The sequence below is a fragment of the Anomaloglossus baeobatrachus genome, chromosome 6, assembly GCF_048569485.1.
Source record: "Anomaloglossus baeobatrachus isolate aAnoBae1 chromosome 6, aAnoBae1.hap1, whole genome shotgun sequence".
Classification (NCBI taxonomy): Eukaryota; Metazoa; Chordata; class Amphibia; order Anura; family Aromobatidae; genus Anomaloglossus; species Anomaloglossus baeobatrachus.
Genome location: NC_134358.1, coordinates 430,903,959 through 430,920,531, shown reverse-complemented (window position 1 = coordinate 430,920,531; position 16,573 = coordinate 430,903,959). Strand labels below are relative to the sequence as shown.

At 48.9% G+C, this 16,573-nt stretch overlaps 1 protein-coding gene across 4 annotated transcripts in view; it reads left to right on the top strand.

The window, feature by feature from the left end:
* Positions 1-16,573, top strand: part of TOPBP1 (DNA topoisomerase II binding protein 1) — a 179,434-nt gene that overhangs the window by 75,773 nt on the left and 87,088 nt on the right. For 3 of the 4 annotated variants that reach the window (XM_075315200.1, XM_075315199.1, XM_075315197.1), the window contains exons 10-12: positions 6,260-6,498; positions 6,597-6,916; positions 8,461-8,633. In XM_075315200.1, coding sequence (XP_075171315.1) covers positions 6,260-6,498; positions 6,597-6,916; positions 8,461-8,633 — 732 coding nt within the window. The remainder of the gene's footprint in view (positions 1-6,259; positions 6,499-6,596; positions 6,917-8,460; positions 8,634-16,573) is intronic. The other variant, XM_075315198.1, reaches the window with a different exon arrangement.

Below are 16,573 nucleotides of genomic sequence, written 5' to 3'. Positions count from 1 at the left end.
TTTCCTCCCCCTCCCCATCCCACGGCTCTGTCTCAAGAGCTGACTCTCAAGATGAGGAGGATGCCCTCACTGGGGGCTCGGAGGCTATGTATCCCATCGATTTCTCTGAGGGTGACTCAGATCTTAGTGATTTGATTGCTTCTATTAATTCTGTGCTGGATCTCAATCCGCCAGTGTCAGAGGAGCAACTCTCTTTGGCAGAAAAACATCAGTTTACCTCGCCTAACAGAGTGAAGAGTGTGTTCTTTAACCACTCCAGTTTTCAGACCGCTGTGACCAAACCCAGGGCCTGCCCTGACAAACGCTTTCCAAAGCGTGGTTCTGATGACCGGTTTCCATTTCCACCTGACGTGGTCAAGGAGTGGTCTCACTCCCCAAAGGTAGACCCTCCGGTGTCTAGGCTATCAGCCCGGACCGTTGTGTCGGTGGCTGACGGCACCTCACTTAAGGATTCCACTGTCCGTCAGATTGACCTTCTGGCCAAATCTATGTATGAAGCTGCGGGGGCCGCGTTTTCCCCGACTTTTGCAGCAGTGTGGGCTCTCAAAGCCATCTCTGCTTCTCTAGAGGAGATGCATTCCCTCACCAAGGAATCTATGCCTGAGATGGCTCAGGCTTCAGCTTTTTCATCTTATGCCATGTCTGCCATGCTAGAGGCTGCTCACCGCACTCCGGTGGCTTCAGCTAATTCTCTTGTTATCTGCAGGATTTTGTGGCTTCGAGAGTGGAAGGCAGATGCTTCTTCCAAGAAGTTTCTTGCTGGGCTCCCTTTTGCTGGTTCACGGCTGTTTGGTGAACAGCTGGATGAAATCATTAAAGAAGCTACTGGCGGGAAGAGTACTTCCATGCCACAAACCAAGACCAGGAAACCCGCCCAGGGTAGGAATCAATCGAGGTTTCGTTCCTTTCGTTCCTCCAACTGGTCATCCTGTAAGCCTTCCGCCTCATCCGCTAACTCAGCCAAGGATCAGAAATCCAACTGGCGCCCAAAAGCGCGTCCGCAGAAGACCGCAGGAGGTTCTGCCACTAAGGCAGCTTCCTCATGACTCTCGGCCCGCTCCAGCCACGTCCTTAGTCGGTGGCAGGCTCTCCCACTTTGGCGACGCTTGGTTAAAGCAAGTCTCCGATCAGTGGGTGAGAGACATCATATCTCACGGCTACAGGATAGAATTCTCTTCCAGCCCTCCAAACAGATTTTTTCTCTCAACTCCCCCCTGCTCCAAGGCCGCCGCCTTCTCGCAGGCCGTGGCGTCCTTGCAGGCAAACGGAGTGATTGTCCCAGTTCCCGCTCAGGAACGGTTCAGAGGTTTTTACGCAAATCTCTTCCTAGTTCCAAAAATGGACGGTACCTTCCGGCCCATCCTGGATCTCAAGCTTCTCAACAAGCATGTCCGGGTGCGGCATTTTCGCATGGAGTCTCTGCGATCAGTCATTGCCTCTATGACCCAAGGGGAGTTCCTGGCATCCATCGACATCAGAGATGCCTATCTACATGTGCCAATCGCAGTGTCACATCAGCGTTGGTTACGTTTTGCGATAGGAGAGGATCATTTCCAATTCGTGGCTCTCCCCTTCGGGTTAGCCACGGCCCCTCGGGTATTCACCAAGGTCATGGCGGCAGTGATTGCGGTCCTGCACCTCCAGGGGTTAGCAGTGCTTCCTTATCTGGACGACCTTCTGGTCAAGGGTACATCCAGCGCAGACTGTCAGCGGAGTGTTTCGCTCACTCTCGCCACCCTAGCCCAATTCGGGTGGATTGTCAATCTTCCCAAATCCACTCTGACTCCGACCCAGAGTCTCACGTACCTAGGGATGCAGTTCGAGACTTTGCCGGCACTTGTGAAGTTGCCCTTAATCAAACAGCAGTCTCTCCGGCTAGCGGTGCGCTCTCTCCTGAGGCCCCGCCGTTATTCCCTCAGGCGCCTGATGCAGGTGCTGGGTCAAATGGTGGCCTCCATGGAGGCGGTTCCCTTTGCCCAGTTCCATCTGCGTCCTCTGCAGCTGGACATTCTCCGCTGTTGGGACAAGCGGCCTTCCTCCTTACAGAGGTTAGTGGCTCTGTCGCCACGGACCAGGAGCTCTCTTCAGTGGTGGCTTCGACCCCTCTCCCTGTCCCAAGGGCGCTCCTTCCTGACTCCGTCCTGGGTGATTCTCACCACGGATGCCAGCCTATCCAGCTGGGGAGCGGTACATCTCCACCACAGAGCACAGGGCACTTGGACTCCGTCCGAGTCAGCCCTTTCAATCAATGTGCTGGAAACCAGAGCTGTGCTTCTAGCTCTCCTAGCCTTTCACCACCTGTTGGCGGGCAGGCACATTCGAGTCCAGTCAGACAACGCGACAGCGGTTGCCTACATCAATCACCAAGGCGGGACACGCAGCCGCCTGGCAATGTTGGAGGTCCAACGCATTCTTCAATGGGCGGAGGACTCCAAGTCCACCATATCCGCAGTCCACATCCCTGGCGTAGAAAACTGGGAGGCAGATTATCTCAGCCGTCAATCCGTGGACAGTGGCGAGTGGTCCCTGCACCCGGCAGTGTTTCAGTCAATCTGCCGCAAGTGGGGCACTCCGGACGTGGACCTAATGGCATCCCGTCACAACAACAAGGTTCCGGTTTACGTGGCTCGCTCCCACGATCCTCAGGCCTTTGCCGCGGACGCTCTGGTTCAAGACTGGTCCCAGTTTCGTCTGTCCTATGTGTTTCCCCCTCTAGCTCTCTTGCCCAGAGTCCTGCGCAAGATCAGAATGGAGGGCCGTCGAGTCATCCTCATTGCATCGGACTGGCCCAGGCGAGCTTGGTATCCGGACCTGCTCCAACTGTCCGTGGAGATGCCGTGGCATCTTCTGGACCGTCCAGACCTGCTCTCGCAAGGTCCGTTTTTCCGCCCGAATCCTGCGGCACTCAAATTGACGGCGTGGCTCTTGACTCCTGGATTTTGACGGCTTCTGGTATTCCTCCTGAAGTCATCTCCACTATGACTCGGGCCCGTAAGTCTTCCTCCGTCAAGATCTATCACAGGACTTGGAAAATTTTCCTGTCCTGGTGTCGCTCTTCCGGCCATTCTCCTTGGCCATTCTCGTTGCCGACCCTTCTGTCTTTTTTACAGTCCGGTCTGCAGCTAGGACTGTCCCTCAATTCTCTCAAGGGACAAGTCTCAGCTCTATCAGTGCTGTTCTAGCGGCGTGTCGCCCGGCTGGCTCAGGTCCACACCTTCATGCAAGGTGCGTCTCACATCATTCCGCCTTATCGCCGGCCCTTGGATCCCTGGGACCTTAACTTGGTTCTCACGGTATTGCAGAAACCCCCTTTCGAGCCCCTTAGGGAGGTTTCTTTGTATCGTCTTTCTCAAAAGGTGGCCTTTCTAGTTGCCATAACTTCTCTCAGGAGAGTCTCTGATTTGGCTGCGCTCTCCTCGGAGTCACCTTTTTTGGTTTTTCACCAAGACAAGGTAGTTCTCCATCCGACCCCGGACTTTCTTCCTAAGGTGGTCTCTCCCTTCCACCTTAACCAGGATATTTCCTTGCCTTCCTTCTGTCCGGCCCCTGTTCATCGCTTTCAGAAAGCGCTGCATACTCTAGATCTGGTGCGTGCTCTCCGGATCTATGTGTCTCGCACCGCGGCGCTTAGGCGGTGCACCTCTCTTTTTGTGCTAACCACAGGGCGGCGCAAGGGTCTCTCTGCTTCTAAGCCGACCTTGGCCTGTTAGATTAGATCGACCATTTCGGACGCCTACCAGAGTACTCAGGTGCCTCCCCCGCCGGGGATCAAAGCACACTCGACCAAAGCTGTCGGTGTGCCTCCCCCGCCGGGGATCAAAGCACACTCGACCAAAGCTGTCGGTGCCTCTTGGGCTTTTAAGCACAAGGCTACGGCTCAACAAGTCTGTCAGGCTGCCACTTGGACTAGCCTGCATACCTTTTCGAAGCACTACCAAGTGCATGCTCATGCTTCGGCAGATGCGAGCTTGGGCAGACTCATCCTTCAGGCGGCTGTCGCCCACTTGTGAAGTTAGGCTCCGCCTACTTCTTAGTTTTTTCTGTTTATTCCCACCCAGGGACAGCTTTGGAACGTCCCATGGTCTGGGTCTCCCAAAGGAACGATAAGAGAATTTTGTTACTTACCGTAAATTCTTTTTCGTATAGTTCCGTATTGGGAGACCCAGCTCCCTCCCTGTTGCCTGTTGGCAATTTTCTTGTTCCGTGTGTTATCACCGGCTGTTGTCGTGGACAGAGTCTCCGGTTGTTCCGGTTCTTACTCGGTTCTACTTGTGGGTGGCTATTCTCCTTCAGCTTTTGCACTAAACTGGCTAGGACTGGCTACCAGGGGGTGTGTAAGCTCAGAGGGAGGAGCTACACGTTTGAGTGTAGTACTTTGTGTGTCCTCCGGAGGCAGAAGCTAAACACCCATGGTCTGGGTCTCCCAATACGGAACTATAAGAAAAAGAATTTACGGTAAGTAACAAAATTCTCTTTTTTTCTTATGTACGCTTTTCATTTGCATAAACTCCTTTAGGCTATGTGCGCACTGGGAAATGAAATTTCCTTGCGTAAATTCCGCATGCGCTCAAAGATTACCGCACCCGCGGTAAAAAACCGCGGGAAACCGCACCCGAAAACCGCATGCGGTTTGCCGCGGTTTGCTGCGGTTTTACCGCGGTATTGTTCGCGGTATTGCCGCGGTTTTGCCGCGTGCGGGTTGGGATGTGCTTTATTGCATTCAATGCAATAAAGCACATTGAAGAAAAAAAAAAAAAAATTAATTCTGCTAATAGATAGAGGGATAGATAGATAGAGGACAGATCGCTGCATTTCCCACGGTCGGCAGTGAGTTCACATTACCGGCCGTGGGAAATGACCGGTAATTACCTCTGCTGTCTGCTGCTTTCATTCAGCGCTGTGTCTGTGACAGTCGCGGCTGGATGTCAGCAGCGCAGGACGTCGGAGCGGTGGATTACGCCGGAGCTTTGTTTTGGGGGGGTTAATAAAATGGTGAACGAGGCTTGTTTGTTTTATTTAAAATAAAGGATTTTTCGGTGTCTGTGTTTTTTTTCACTTTACTTACGGGTTGATCATGTCAGCTGTCACATAGACGCTGCCATGATCAAGCCTGGAGTTAATGGCGGTGGTCCCCCACCACCATTAACCCCTTGTATTACCTTGTCACCACTGCTACACGGTGGCAAGAAGAGCCGAGGACACTCCGGTAGTGCCGCATAATGCATGCGACAGTGCCGGGGCAGCTGCGGCTGATATTCTCGGCTGCGGGAGGGGGAGTGAGGCGGGGGACATTATCCCTGCCCCTCTCCCTCCCCAGCCTGAGAATACCGGGCCGCCGCTGTGTGCTTACCTCTGCTGGAAGGTAAATATGCAGCGGAGCCCACGTTCTTCTTTTTTTTTTTTTTTTTTTTTTTTTTTTTATATTTCCGTTTTCTTTCTATGTGTCTGTGATGTCTGTGTGTGTGATCTGTGTTTGTGTTTACTCTCTGCTCTGCTTCCTCTTCCTGTAATGACATCACTTCCCTGCAAAACCGCAGACAAGCGATGCACATTACCGGAGGTAAACCGCGAAATACCGCAGGGAATAACGCAGGAAAACGCAGTGAACCGCACAGAATTTGCTGCCTGCGTTATTCCCTGCGGGATTTCATGATTAACATTAGAGTCAATGGAGTGAAATCCCGCAGCGATGTGCGGAAAAGAAGTGACATGCACTTGTTTTTGCTGCGGGATTCCCGCAGCAAAACATGCAGCTGTCAAATTCCGCCCAGTTCGCACAGGATTTTTTTTTCTCCATATGATTTGCTGGTGATTCACTGCAGAGATGTTATGAACATTTTCTGCAGCGAAACATGCAGCAAATCCGCGGAAAATCCGCGGCAAAATCTGGTAAGTGCGCACATAGCCTTAGCACCCTGTAATGTAACATACTATTGAGTGTGAGCTTGCTCTATCTGCCTTTTAACTGCAGCTGTCGACATTACTGTTGTTAACCTTTTTAATGGCGCTGTCAATCACTGCCAATGGTATTTAAGCGCTAAGATCCAGTCTGGTTGTTCATTAGCGTGCCTTTCCGCTCACTGCAATGCAATCACGGGGATGGGATATGTTGCTAACATAGGGGGCAGATATTCTCAATATATAAGGCAATACTGAAGGGATGATGTTCTTTTGTTACAGGATGAATTTTTTTGAAAGCTGTTGTTTAACCTTCACAATACCCAGTAGGTACATTATTGCTTTTTATATTTTCTTTTAGGCCTTATGTTCTTACTGTGAAGTGGTTATTGGACAGCTTTACAAAGGGGGCCCTGCAACCTGAGGACACTTACTTTCACTCCGCATATAAGCCTGCTGATATCCAAGCACCAGCTCAACCTGTCCTCAATTCCTCTATTCGGAAGACTGTCGGTAAAGGCCAAATAAAAACAGACCTCCATAATCATGAAGCTGATGAAGACCTGCTGTCTCAATACACAGAGCGGGATTCTACGCTAAGTAAGGTTTCTTAGGAGTGTCTTTACGCTTTTCAGCAAGAAAAAACTGTCACTTGGCAGAAATGTAGTTATATCATTATGTGGTTTTCTTTTATTCAGCAGATCCTAAGAGTCCTGAGACTTCAAATCAACATACTTTATCCCAACTGATTGTACAGGGCGACATGCCATCCTACAGCAGCCAAAGTGGTTTTGGAGAAACGTCTACAATCATTGAAGGTGGATTATTCAGTAAGAAAAGATTTTTGGTGCTGGGATTTGTTGAGGAGGATGAAGGTTGCATAACAGACATAATAAAGAAGAATGCTGGTAAAGTGTTATCTGTGCAGAAGAGGATTATTGCGGATTATGCTGTGGTGCCCTTACTGGGCTGTGAGGTGGAGGCTACAGTGGAAGAGGTTGTGACTAATACCTGGCTGGTAAGCATGACCTGTTGTGGAGGTTTCATGTTTTTAAGAATTAAATAGTCACTGAACAAGAAAAATGTATTTGGTTTTCAATTTCCTATTTATAATATCTAATTTTTATACATAAGATGATAGAATCAACAGTGGAGTCGGAATATAACACATTACAAAAAATGGAGGTGATTTCTAATCTTAAGGGATTATCTCCGGCAGGACAGCAAGTGAAGACCTCCCGTTCTCTTGACCGCTTTGATTGCTTGCAAGGGTCAGGTGACTGAAATGGAATGTTATCGGATATGCCTCTGATGGAAGTCCTATTCCAGTCATCTGACCTCTGCATGAGTCCTGATAGTGCCAAAGAAAGGAATGTCCTCTCTTGTTTGTCAACTCGAGACCACCAGAGAGACATTACTGGTCTCAGCTGTTAGAGCTGGTGACTATACTTTTATTTTCTTATTACGTAATCATTTTGTCCTTCTGTAAATTTTTAAAGCCAATTCGCCCCTTTCCATGGTCAGGAGCAGAGCACACATCAGATCATGCACATTATGGCTGTGTTACACGACCAGCATTTGCCTGTATCAGCAGTGACCAGAGCTTGTTTAACTATTTGAGAAAATAAAAACTTATGTCCCTTGGAAGTGCAAAAACAAAAATTGGCCGTTGTGGAAAAAAGTATTATCCAATGCATCTGAAATGAATTTAGACAGCACTCCCCGCAAAATAATTATCCCCTAAACTTTTTTACATATGTATTGTGTAGTTGAATTGATATACTTACCGATTGCCTTTTCCACCGGTTTCTAGCGTCGCTGCCATCATCTTCTGAGTGACCTGATTTCAGCTTCTACTCTCCAGAGCACCCTGGACTTTGTGTGGACCGTAAGATACTTTTACAATGTAAGTCTGTGGAGCCTCAAAATAATGTTCAGTACGAGGCTCCAGAGACCTAAACTGTAAAATAGACTTTCGGTCCACACACAAATGTTATTCGTAGTTTGTCTCGTGACTTGAAAGATAATGGACGTGACATTGGGAACAACTACTACAAGTGCACTGCATTACCTACATATTAAGAGGATAAACATTTTTTGTCGGGATTACTTCTTTGAGCAACTTTACTAGTAGCCTTGCTTAAGAAACATTGTTGGCAATAAGTGGTCAGATGGGAGTGGGGTATAACGTTAGGATCAGGCTACATGGGTTTGTATGTATACTACATCTATGCAGACACAGATCTGTATATGAGATGTAGCAGTAAAATTGTAGTTGTTTTAACCAATCACTATTTGCAAAATGTACAGATTATGCTTTTATAATATGTTTGGGCAGCTGCAGAACCCCCTTTTATAAATAGAAAACTTCGTCAGTAACTGAGTAACCTAAACATTCCTTTAAAATAAAGAGCACATCTTAGTCCCCAGGTGATGAGGAATATTCTCCTATGAAAAAAGTATGATATTTTGTGTATGACAGAGGGGCCTTATGCTTTTGGTTAAGATAATTTATGGCTCTGTTTTTCTCAGTGGTGACTTTTTTGTTTTTCCTTTCTTTAGGGAATGTGTATTGAACAGGAAAAGCTCCTGGACGCTCATTGTAACGCTCTCTTCACACCAGTAGTGTATGTGGAAGGCAGTACACCACTAAAAGACTGTGTCCTTTCAGTGAGCCAGTTTATGGGGGCAGAGAGGGATTCACTGGTTTACCTTGCAGGACTTCTTGGAGCCAAGTATGTTCTTTATTTTTTTTGTCTTTCACTTACAGAAGTCTTGATTTCTTGACATACCGAGGCCAACAAATTTCCCTGCTCAGTGTGAGATTTCTAGATTGCTTCCCCAAACAGCGTTAGCTAATTAAATGTAGACTAACTATTTCCAAACAAATCTCCAGTTAAGGCAAGATATCCGACTACAGGCGATAACGTGTTGTTTGGAGGTGGCCGACTACTGGAACCTCCACTAATTGGCTGAACGGGGAACTTTTAGCCCCCATTAGTTTGGTGCAACATTGCTAATGTTTAACCGCTGCTTCAATCATTCCCTTATTTGTTTCCCGAGAGCTACATTTGGCTTTTTCCAGTTTCTCTGTAGAGAATAAATGATGCAGCAATCAGGCATCTGATCTGCGGTTCAGTTTTGTAACTGGAAAAAAAATTGTATCAGAGATTAAAAAAAATAAACAAATTTCCCTTATCTGCCGATTAGTGTAGGTCACATTGGTGGAACACTTAGTGATCAGCACGTTTTCCCCTACCCTACTGATAGCTTGTTTTAACTGGCCAATTCTTTTAAGGGCTGACAAAAATGCAACTCCTGTTAATCTACCTGTAGAGAAGAGGTGGCTTATATTGTAAAGTGTTATTTACAATCTGATAGGGGTTTTCCAGCCCCATTAATATTTTATATTTAGCTGACCATGATATAAAATAATAAGGTTATGTGCACAAGTTAAATATTCGCTGCAGACGTTTCTGAATTTAAAACAGCATGAATGTTTATGCAATTTTTCCCTTTTCTCTCTCGCCTTTATTGGGGGACACAGGACCATGGGTGTATGCTGCTGTTTCCAGGAGGTTGACACTATGCAAAACCTAAGAAAAAAAGTTTAGCTCCTCCTCCGCAGTGTACACCCTGTGACTGAACAGGAAGTAAGCCAGTTTTTTGCTTAGTGTCCTAGGAAGTGGACATGGACCTGTTCTCAGGCCCCTTTTTTACTTTTTTCTTTTTCTCGGGCGCGTTTTTTAGCCCTCTAATCTCTTTTTGTCTTTTCTTCACAGATGGGCGACAGGGTGTCTCACACTCCTGCTCTCCCCCTATGCGGGAAGAGGGTAACGGGGTGCTCGGTCGTTATGTCTCCCCTCTTCCTAAGTGGCCGGACATTATATGCTCTGCGTCACCCCGGTGCCCAGAGCCCCCATATTTACGTCCGCCCAAGTTCCCCCCTCACGGCTCCTCGAGGCAGGCAGCTCTGAGAGATCGCCCACTCGTTGCGCTTCTAGGCAAGCAGCTCCGAGTGTGGCAACGTAGATGGTTCCCTGAACCTGATTGCTGCTGGAGCAGCAGAACTGAAGTCTGTGCCCCCCCCTCCCCCCCAGTATTACCTGGGTCAGCGCGTCTTCCACGGACCCTCTGGACGCAGGTAGGGATCGTCATCCTCTCCAGACAGGTCCTTGTTCAGCATGAGCAGCGGGGGAGGAGATCTCTTGCTGCACCGATGTCTGCTCTGCAGCGTCCTGCTCTCCCTGGAGCATTTTCGGCCAGGCATTAATTTAATCCCCGGCTTGGGCCTACAGCGCCGTTGGCCACTCCCCCTTCCTGTGCAGTGCTGGAGCTGGAGGGGTGGGGGCGGTCTCTTCTCCATGAGAGAATACTGATGCCTCGTGTTGCACGGTCCCACCCAAAAGGTGGGGCCTAGAGCACTCCTCACAGCTCTATCAGAGGGAGAAAGCTTCCCTCTCATGCTGCAGGTGTCCAGCCCACAGGAGGGGCTCCTATTGCTCCTCACAGCTCTGTATCTGGACACAGGAAATGCCTACAGGACCCAGCATTTTTGCTGTATATAATAAAAACTTAGCCCCTCCACGCTGGGAGCCCCCTTTAACTTCCATAGAAGTTTAAGGTGAGCTAGGATTACTGCATCGCTTCCATTATGCCTAATCCAAAAGCTGAGAAACAAGCTCCCCATATAGCGCATTATACAGCTTGTACGGCCTGCAAGAAAAACTTCCCCCACAGGCCAGTTATCCCCCCCTGTGTCAGGACTGCGATGTCCTAATTGTGATGGCATCCCAGGACCCCCCCCCCACCGCCACGGATGAGGACTATCGCGCCCCCCCCCCCCACGAGTGGGCTACCTTCCTCTCCCAATCGGTAGCTGACCTAACCATAGTCTCCCATTATCTAGTTTCGGTCTTACAGCACCTACCGGCTCTCCATGAGCCCCCTTCGAGGAACCAGGACGAGACTGCTTCGGAGGTCCAGAACGACATTGTACCTCAGGCTCAGGATAGGGTCCCTGCTAGGAACCAGAAGGAATCCTCTAAACGGACCTACGCATGTAGCCCACCTGAACCCCATAATGACGAGTCCGATTTTGCTTCAGAGTCGGATTACGAGGATATGTCTTCAGTGTCAGACTCTAACCTGGAACTGGATGCGGAACAGACGTCCGATATCCGAGTTGACAATGAAATGGTTGACAGCTTAGTCTCAGCTGTTCACCAGACTCTTATCAGTGGATGAGGATACGCCAGCGGCCACTTCAAAGACTGTTTCCTTCAAAAAACCTAAGCGAGCCCCGAAGTATTTTTCTAATCCGAATTTACTGACATTCTGGTCAAGCAAAGGGCTCACCCAGAAAAACTGTTTGCTGGCAAGCAACGTCTCGCCCTTCTCTATCCGTTCCCTCTGGAACTAGTGAAGGATTAGGCTGAGTCCCCTGTCGTCGACCCTCGTGTCTCGTCTGATCAAACAGTCTGTACTCTCTATACCAGACAGTGCCTTGCTCAAGGAACCCACTGACCGCACCATCAAAGCTCTGGCTAGGTCTATATTTGAGGCCGCAGGTTCCTCTATCCCTCATTTGCCGCAGTGTGGGTTGCCAAGGCTCTTGCCGTCTGGAATAAGACCTTACGGAGAGGTCTCCGTGCAGAAGGTCTCTCTGCCGAGTTGGTTCAGCTGACTGACCAAATTTCCATGGCTGCCAAATACCTTATACACGCTGCCCTGGATTCGGCAAATTATGCCGCCTTGGCGGCCAGCAATTTTGTAGTAATCCGTCGAACTCTCTGACTTAAAGGTTGGAGTGCATACGGTGCAGCTAAGAGATCCTTGAATGGGTTACCCTCCCAGGGTCCTGCCTCTTCTGTGAAACTCTTGACAAACTCATTGCGGACACAACTGGAGGTAAGAGCACCTCCTTACCACAACAGCACCCCAAGTGCCCACTGTGCAAGAAATTTCCCTGGCGTTTTCGGTCCTTTCGGAACTTTACCTCTCAGCCATCTGCACAGTCTGACTCTCCCAGCACAGGGACCAAAAGCCTGGCCCCTCTAAATCAAATACAGCCTCACGCTCCTGGTCTAAGTAGCCTCGGACTGGTGGGTCCTTTTCTCACCATTCCTCAGCATGACGCTAGAACTCCGCCGTCCACTGTAGGGGGCCGACTGCTCCTCTTCCAGGATGTCTGGCTTTCCTACATAGATGACGCCTGGGTGCGGGAACTGGTTTCCACCGGTTACAAGATCGAATTTACTTTTCTTCCCGCAAGATTGTTCAGTCACACATTCCTAAATCTGCGGCCCAAAATCAGGCCTTGTCTCGGGCTATTGCAGCACTTTGCAATGCAGCGTCATCGTACCAGTTCTCACCGAACAACGTTACACAGGTTTTTTACTTTAACCTTTTTGTTGTTCCCAAAAAGGACGGCTCGGCCTGTCCTATTTTGGACCTCAAGAGGCTAAACAGGGCAGTGTGGACTCGCCCTTTTCGCTTGGAATCTCTAAGATCTGTCATTGCGTCTATGGAACCAGGAGAGTTTCTGGCCTCCATTGATATACAATGCTTACTTGCACATTCCAATCTGCAAGGCTCATCAGAGGTTCCTCCGGTTCGCTTTACCAAGGTCATGGCGGCCGTCATGACCGTGCTTCGCCCCAGAGGTATTGTAGTCATCCCGTATCTGGACGACTTCCTCATAAAGGAACCGTCATTTCTTGCCTGCTCAGAGTGTGTGCAAATCTGCTTGGACACACTCTCGAGGTTGGGTTGGCTCGTCAACCACCAAAAATCGTCTCTCTACTTCCATCTCAACGTCTTGTCTTCTTGGGCATGGTCCTAGACACCTCTCGAGCTGGGTGTTTCTACCAGAGGAGAAACGGTCCTTCCTGTGGCAGGGCATTCAAGCCCTCCAGCGCTGACGCCACCTTACTCTGCGGTGCGGGATGAGAATTTTGGGAAAGATGGTGGCGGCAATGGAAGCCGTCCCGTTCGCTCAATTTCACCTTCGCTTTTTTCAACTGACTCTCCTTTCACAGTGGGACAAGAATCCGGCATCTCTCGACCGACCGTTTTTCCTTTCCCAGAGGATGTTTCACTCCCTTCTGTTGGACCCATCACTCCTCGCTCTCCCAAGGGAGATCTTTTCTCCGAATTCACTGGCACATAGTCATTATGGGGAGATAAGGTATGCACACCAGTGACTATGTAAGGGGAATACATGAAATAGCAGAAACTGCTGTGTGAATACTGACTTGAAAACTGGTGTGCATACCTTATCTCCCCATAGTGATGTTTTTTTAGGTTTTTGCACCCAGTTCAGACTTAGAATGGTGTTCCAAACGTTATTCCTTATTGTTAGTATTTTTTCGTTTGTGAACCCTCCCCAACCACACCTATTGCCAATTCATATCATACGCATAAATAGCCTGGGTCTCAGCTTCCCATACATGGTAAGTTTTTTAACTGCATGAGAGGACACACACAAGCTAGGGACCCCAACGTAGAGAAATACTTTGGTGTAGTGTTGGGGCTCTATTGCATTGATCAATTCAGTAGCTAAATTTCTCTTGATTCATATGTTCATGGCAGTAATGCAGATTCCATTTTTCACATTTTCACTCTTACATATAGCTATTGGATTTTTCAAGTCAGTATTGACACAGCAGTTTCTGCTATTTCATGTATTCCCCTTACATAGTCACTGGTGTGCATACCTTATCGCCCCATAGTGATGTTTTTTTAGGTTTTTGCACCCAGTTCAGACTTAGAATGGTGTTCCAAACGTTATTCCTTATTGGCACATAGTCATGACAGATGCCAGCCTGATAGTTTGGGGAGCAGTGTTCAGTCATCACACAGTTCAGGGTCGCTGGTCTTCTCGTGAACGCTCCCTCCCGATCAACATTCTGGAGCTAAGGGCCATATTTCTGTCTCTCCAACAGTTGCTTCCGCTGCTCTTGGGTCTGCCAGTTCAGATTCAATCCGACAACGCCACTGCAGTGGCATATATAAATCATCAGGTAGGGTCTCGCAGCATAGCAGTGATGGAAGAAGTCTCCAAGATCCTTCTCTGGGCAGAGAGGCACATCTCTGCCATCTCCGCAGTTCACTTTCCAGGGGTAGAAAACTGGGCCGCGGACTTCCTAAGTCGACAAGGTCTGGCAGCGGGAGACCTCCTTTAGGAGCTTCACAGCAACCAAAGCAATGTAGAAGGAAAAAATGAATATTTCAATTTTTTACACAAAAATGTTACTTTAGCCATAAAATTTAGCATTTTCACAAGGGAGAAAAGAGAAAATGCACCATAAAATTGTGCAATTTCTCCTGAGTACACGGATATCTCATATCTCATATCTGGGAAATCAATTGTTTGGGCGCATGGCAGGACTCGGAACAGAAGGAGCATCATTTGATTTTTTTAAAGCAAAATTGTCTGGAATCATTAGCGGATGTGATGTTGCGTTTGGAGACCCCCTGAGGTGCCTAAACAATGGAGCTCCCCCACAAGTGACCTTATTTTGGAAACTAGACCCCTCATGGAATTTATCTAGCTGTTTAGTGAGCACTTTGAACCCCTGGAGGCTTCACAAAAGTTTATAATGTTCAGCCGTGAGATATAATGTATATATAATATATTATATACATTTTTTTGTTTTTGTTTTTTTACCACGAAATTATTTCAACCAGGTAGCTTTTTGTTTCACAAGGGTATTGGGAAAACATGCACCATAAAACGTATTGTGCAATTTCTCTTGAGTACACAGATACCTCAGAAGAGAAGGGGCCCCATTTCACAGCAAAATTGGTTGGAATTATTAGCAGACATAATTGCATTTGGAGACTCCCCTGAGGTGCCTAAACAATGGAGCTCCCCCACAAGTGACCCCATTTTGGAAACTAGACACCCCCCCATACAAAAAAATTAGTTTGCCGAAATAATAAAAAAAAAATATGAGCGCCTGCAACTGACACTAAGGCAAGTGCCACATGTGAGAGCGATGCACGAATCTCACATCGCATCATTCGACACAGCGGCACACTCCTGTCTGGCAGAGAGCGACCGTGCCGGATGATGCGATGTGAGAATCATGCATCGCTCTCATGTGGCACTGGGCTGACCCTTACAGTATTCAGTAAAAAATACAGTAGTTGACGATTACTACAGTATAATTTTACTGGCCCTAAACTAAGTTTATTTGTATTTCTTTCTTAGTTTACAGAAAAAAAATCAGGACGCACGCACGGATGTGCTGCAAAAAGGAGGGGGGACTAGGTGGGATGGAAAAAAAGATGGATGGAAGATGGGAGAGGGCGCGGCGGAGGATGGGAGAGGACGCGGCGGATGGAGCAGCGGTGGAGGATGGGAGAGGGCGGGCAGCAGATCAGGGTGAGAGGTGGTGGAGGGGGCAGCAGATCAGAGAGGGTGAGAGGTGGTGGAGGGGGCAGCAGATCTGGGCGAGTGAGAGGGGGCAGCAGATCAGGGAGGGTGAGAGGTGGGGGATGGGGCAGCAGATGAAGATGATGGGAGAGAGCAGGCAGCAGATCAGGGAGGGTGAGAGATGATGGAGGGGGCAGCAGATGAGGATGGGAGCGAGCGGGCAGCAGCTCACGGAGGGGGGCAGCGGCTGATGGGGCAGAGCGGTGGCAGCAGATCGGGGGCAGGGGCGGCCAATTGGGGGGGGCAGGGGCTTACCAGGGCACTTGCAGGGATCGCTCTTCTCAGCTTCCACAGACGCCGGAGTGAAGCTGAATGGAGCGGTCTCCGACCCCAGATCAACAGTGATTGGAGAGATCGGTCACAAGGCCGGTCTCTCCAATCAGAGCTGGGGGCGGGTGAAGCAGCGATCACCCAACTCCAGCCAATGATCAGTGCTATAGCTGCACTGATCATGACTGGATTTCAATGTTTCAACCATTTTCAATGGTTGAAACATTACAGTGGCTGTGATTGTCTGCCTGATGAACGCCGCTCAGCCAATCACAGCCTCCGTAGGCCCGGGGAGGAGGCACCGCCCTTCCTGAAGTCAGGCAGAGGTCCCCCTCCTTCCCGAATCTAAGGTTTGTGTGAATCGATTGCACTCACCAGGGCTGCGATTTCGCCATGACGTACTGGGTACGTCATGGGTCGTTAAGTACCATGTCACCATGAGGTACCCAATACGTCATGGGTCGTTAAGGGGTTAAGCTTCGGCGGCTCAACTTTGCAAGGCCGCTACCTAGTCCAGCGTCCACACGTTCACCAGGTTCTATAGAGTTCACACGCAGGCATCTGCGGATGCTGCCCTGGGGAGACAGGTCTTGCAGGCGGCAGTGGCTCACCCCTGATTCAGAGGAATCCCGCTTTCAGTTATTACCTTCCTTTTATTGTTAATGGTCAGTTAGTTTTCTGACCTTACCAGTTGTTAATGGTTTTGTTCCCACCCAGGGACTGCTTTGAGACATCCCATGGTCTTGTGTCCCCCAATAAGGCGAGAGAGAAAGGAAGATTTTTGTGTACTCACTGTAAAATATTTTTCTCTGAGCCTTCATTGGGGGACACAGCTGCCACCCTATTTGTGCAATGCATGACAAAAACATCTAATCCAATCTACAGCTACAGCTTCTACTACTACTTTTACACTAAACTGGCTTACTGCCTGGTCAGTCACAGGGTGTACACTGCGGAGGAGGA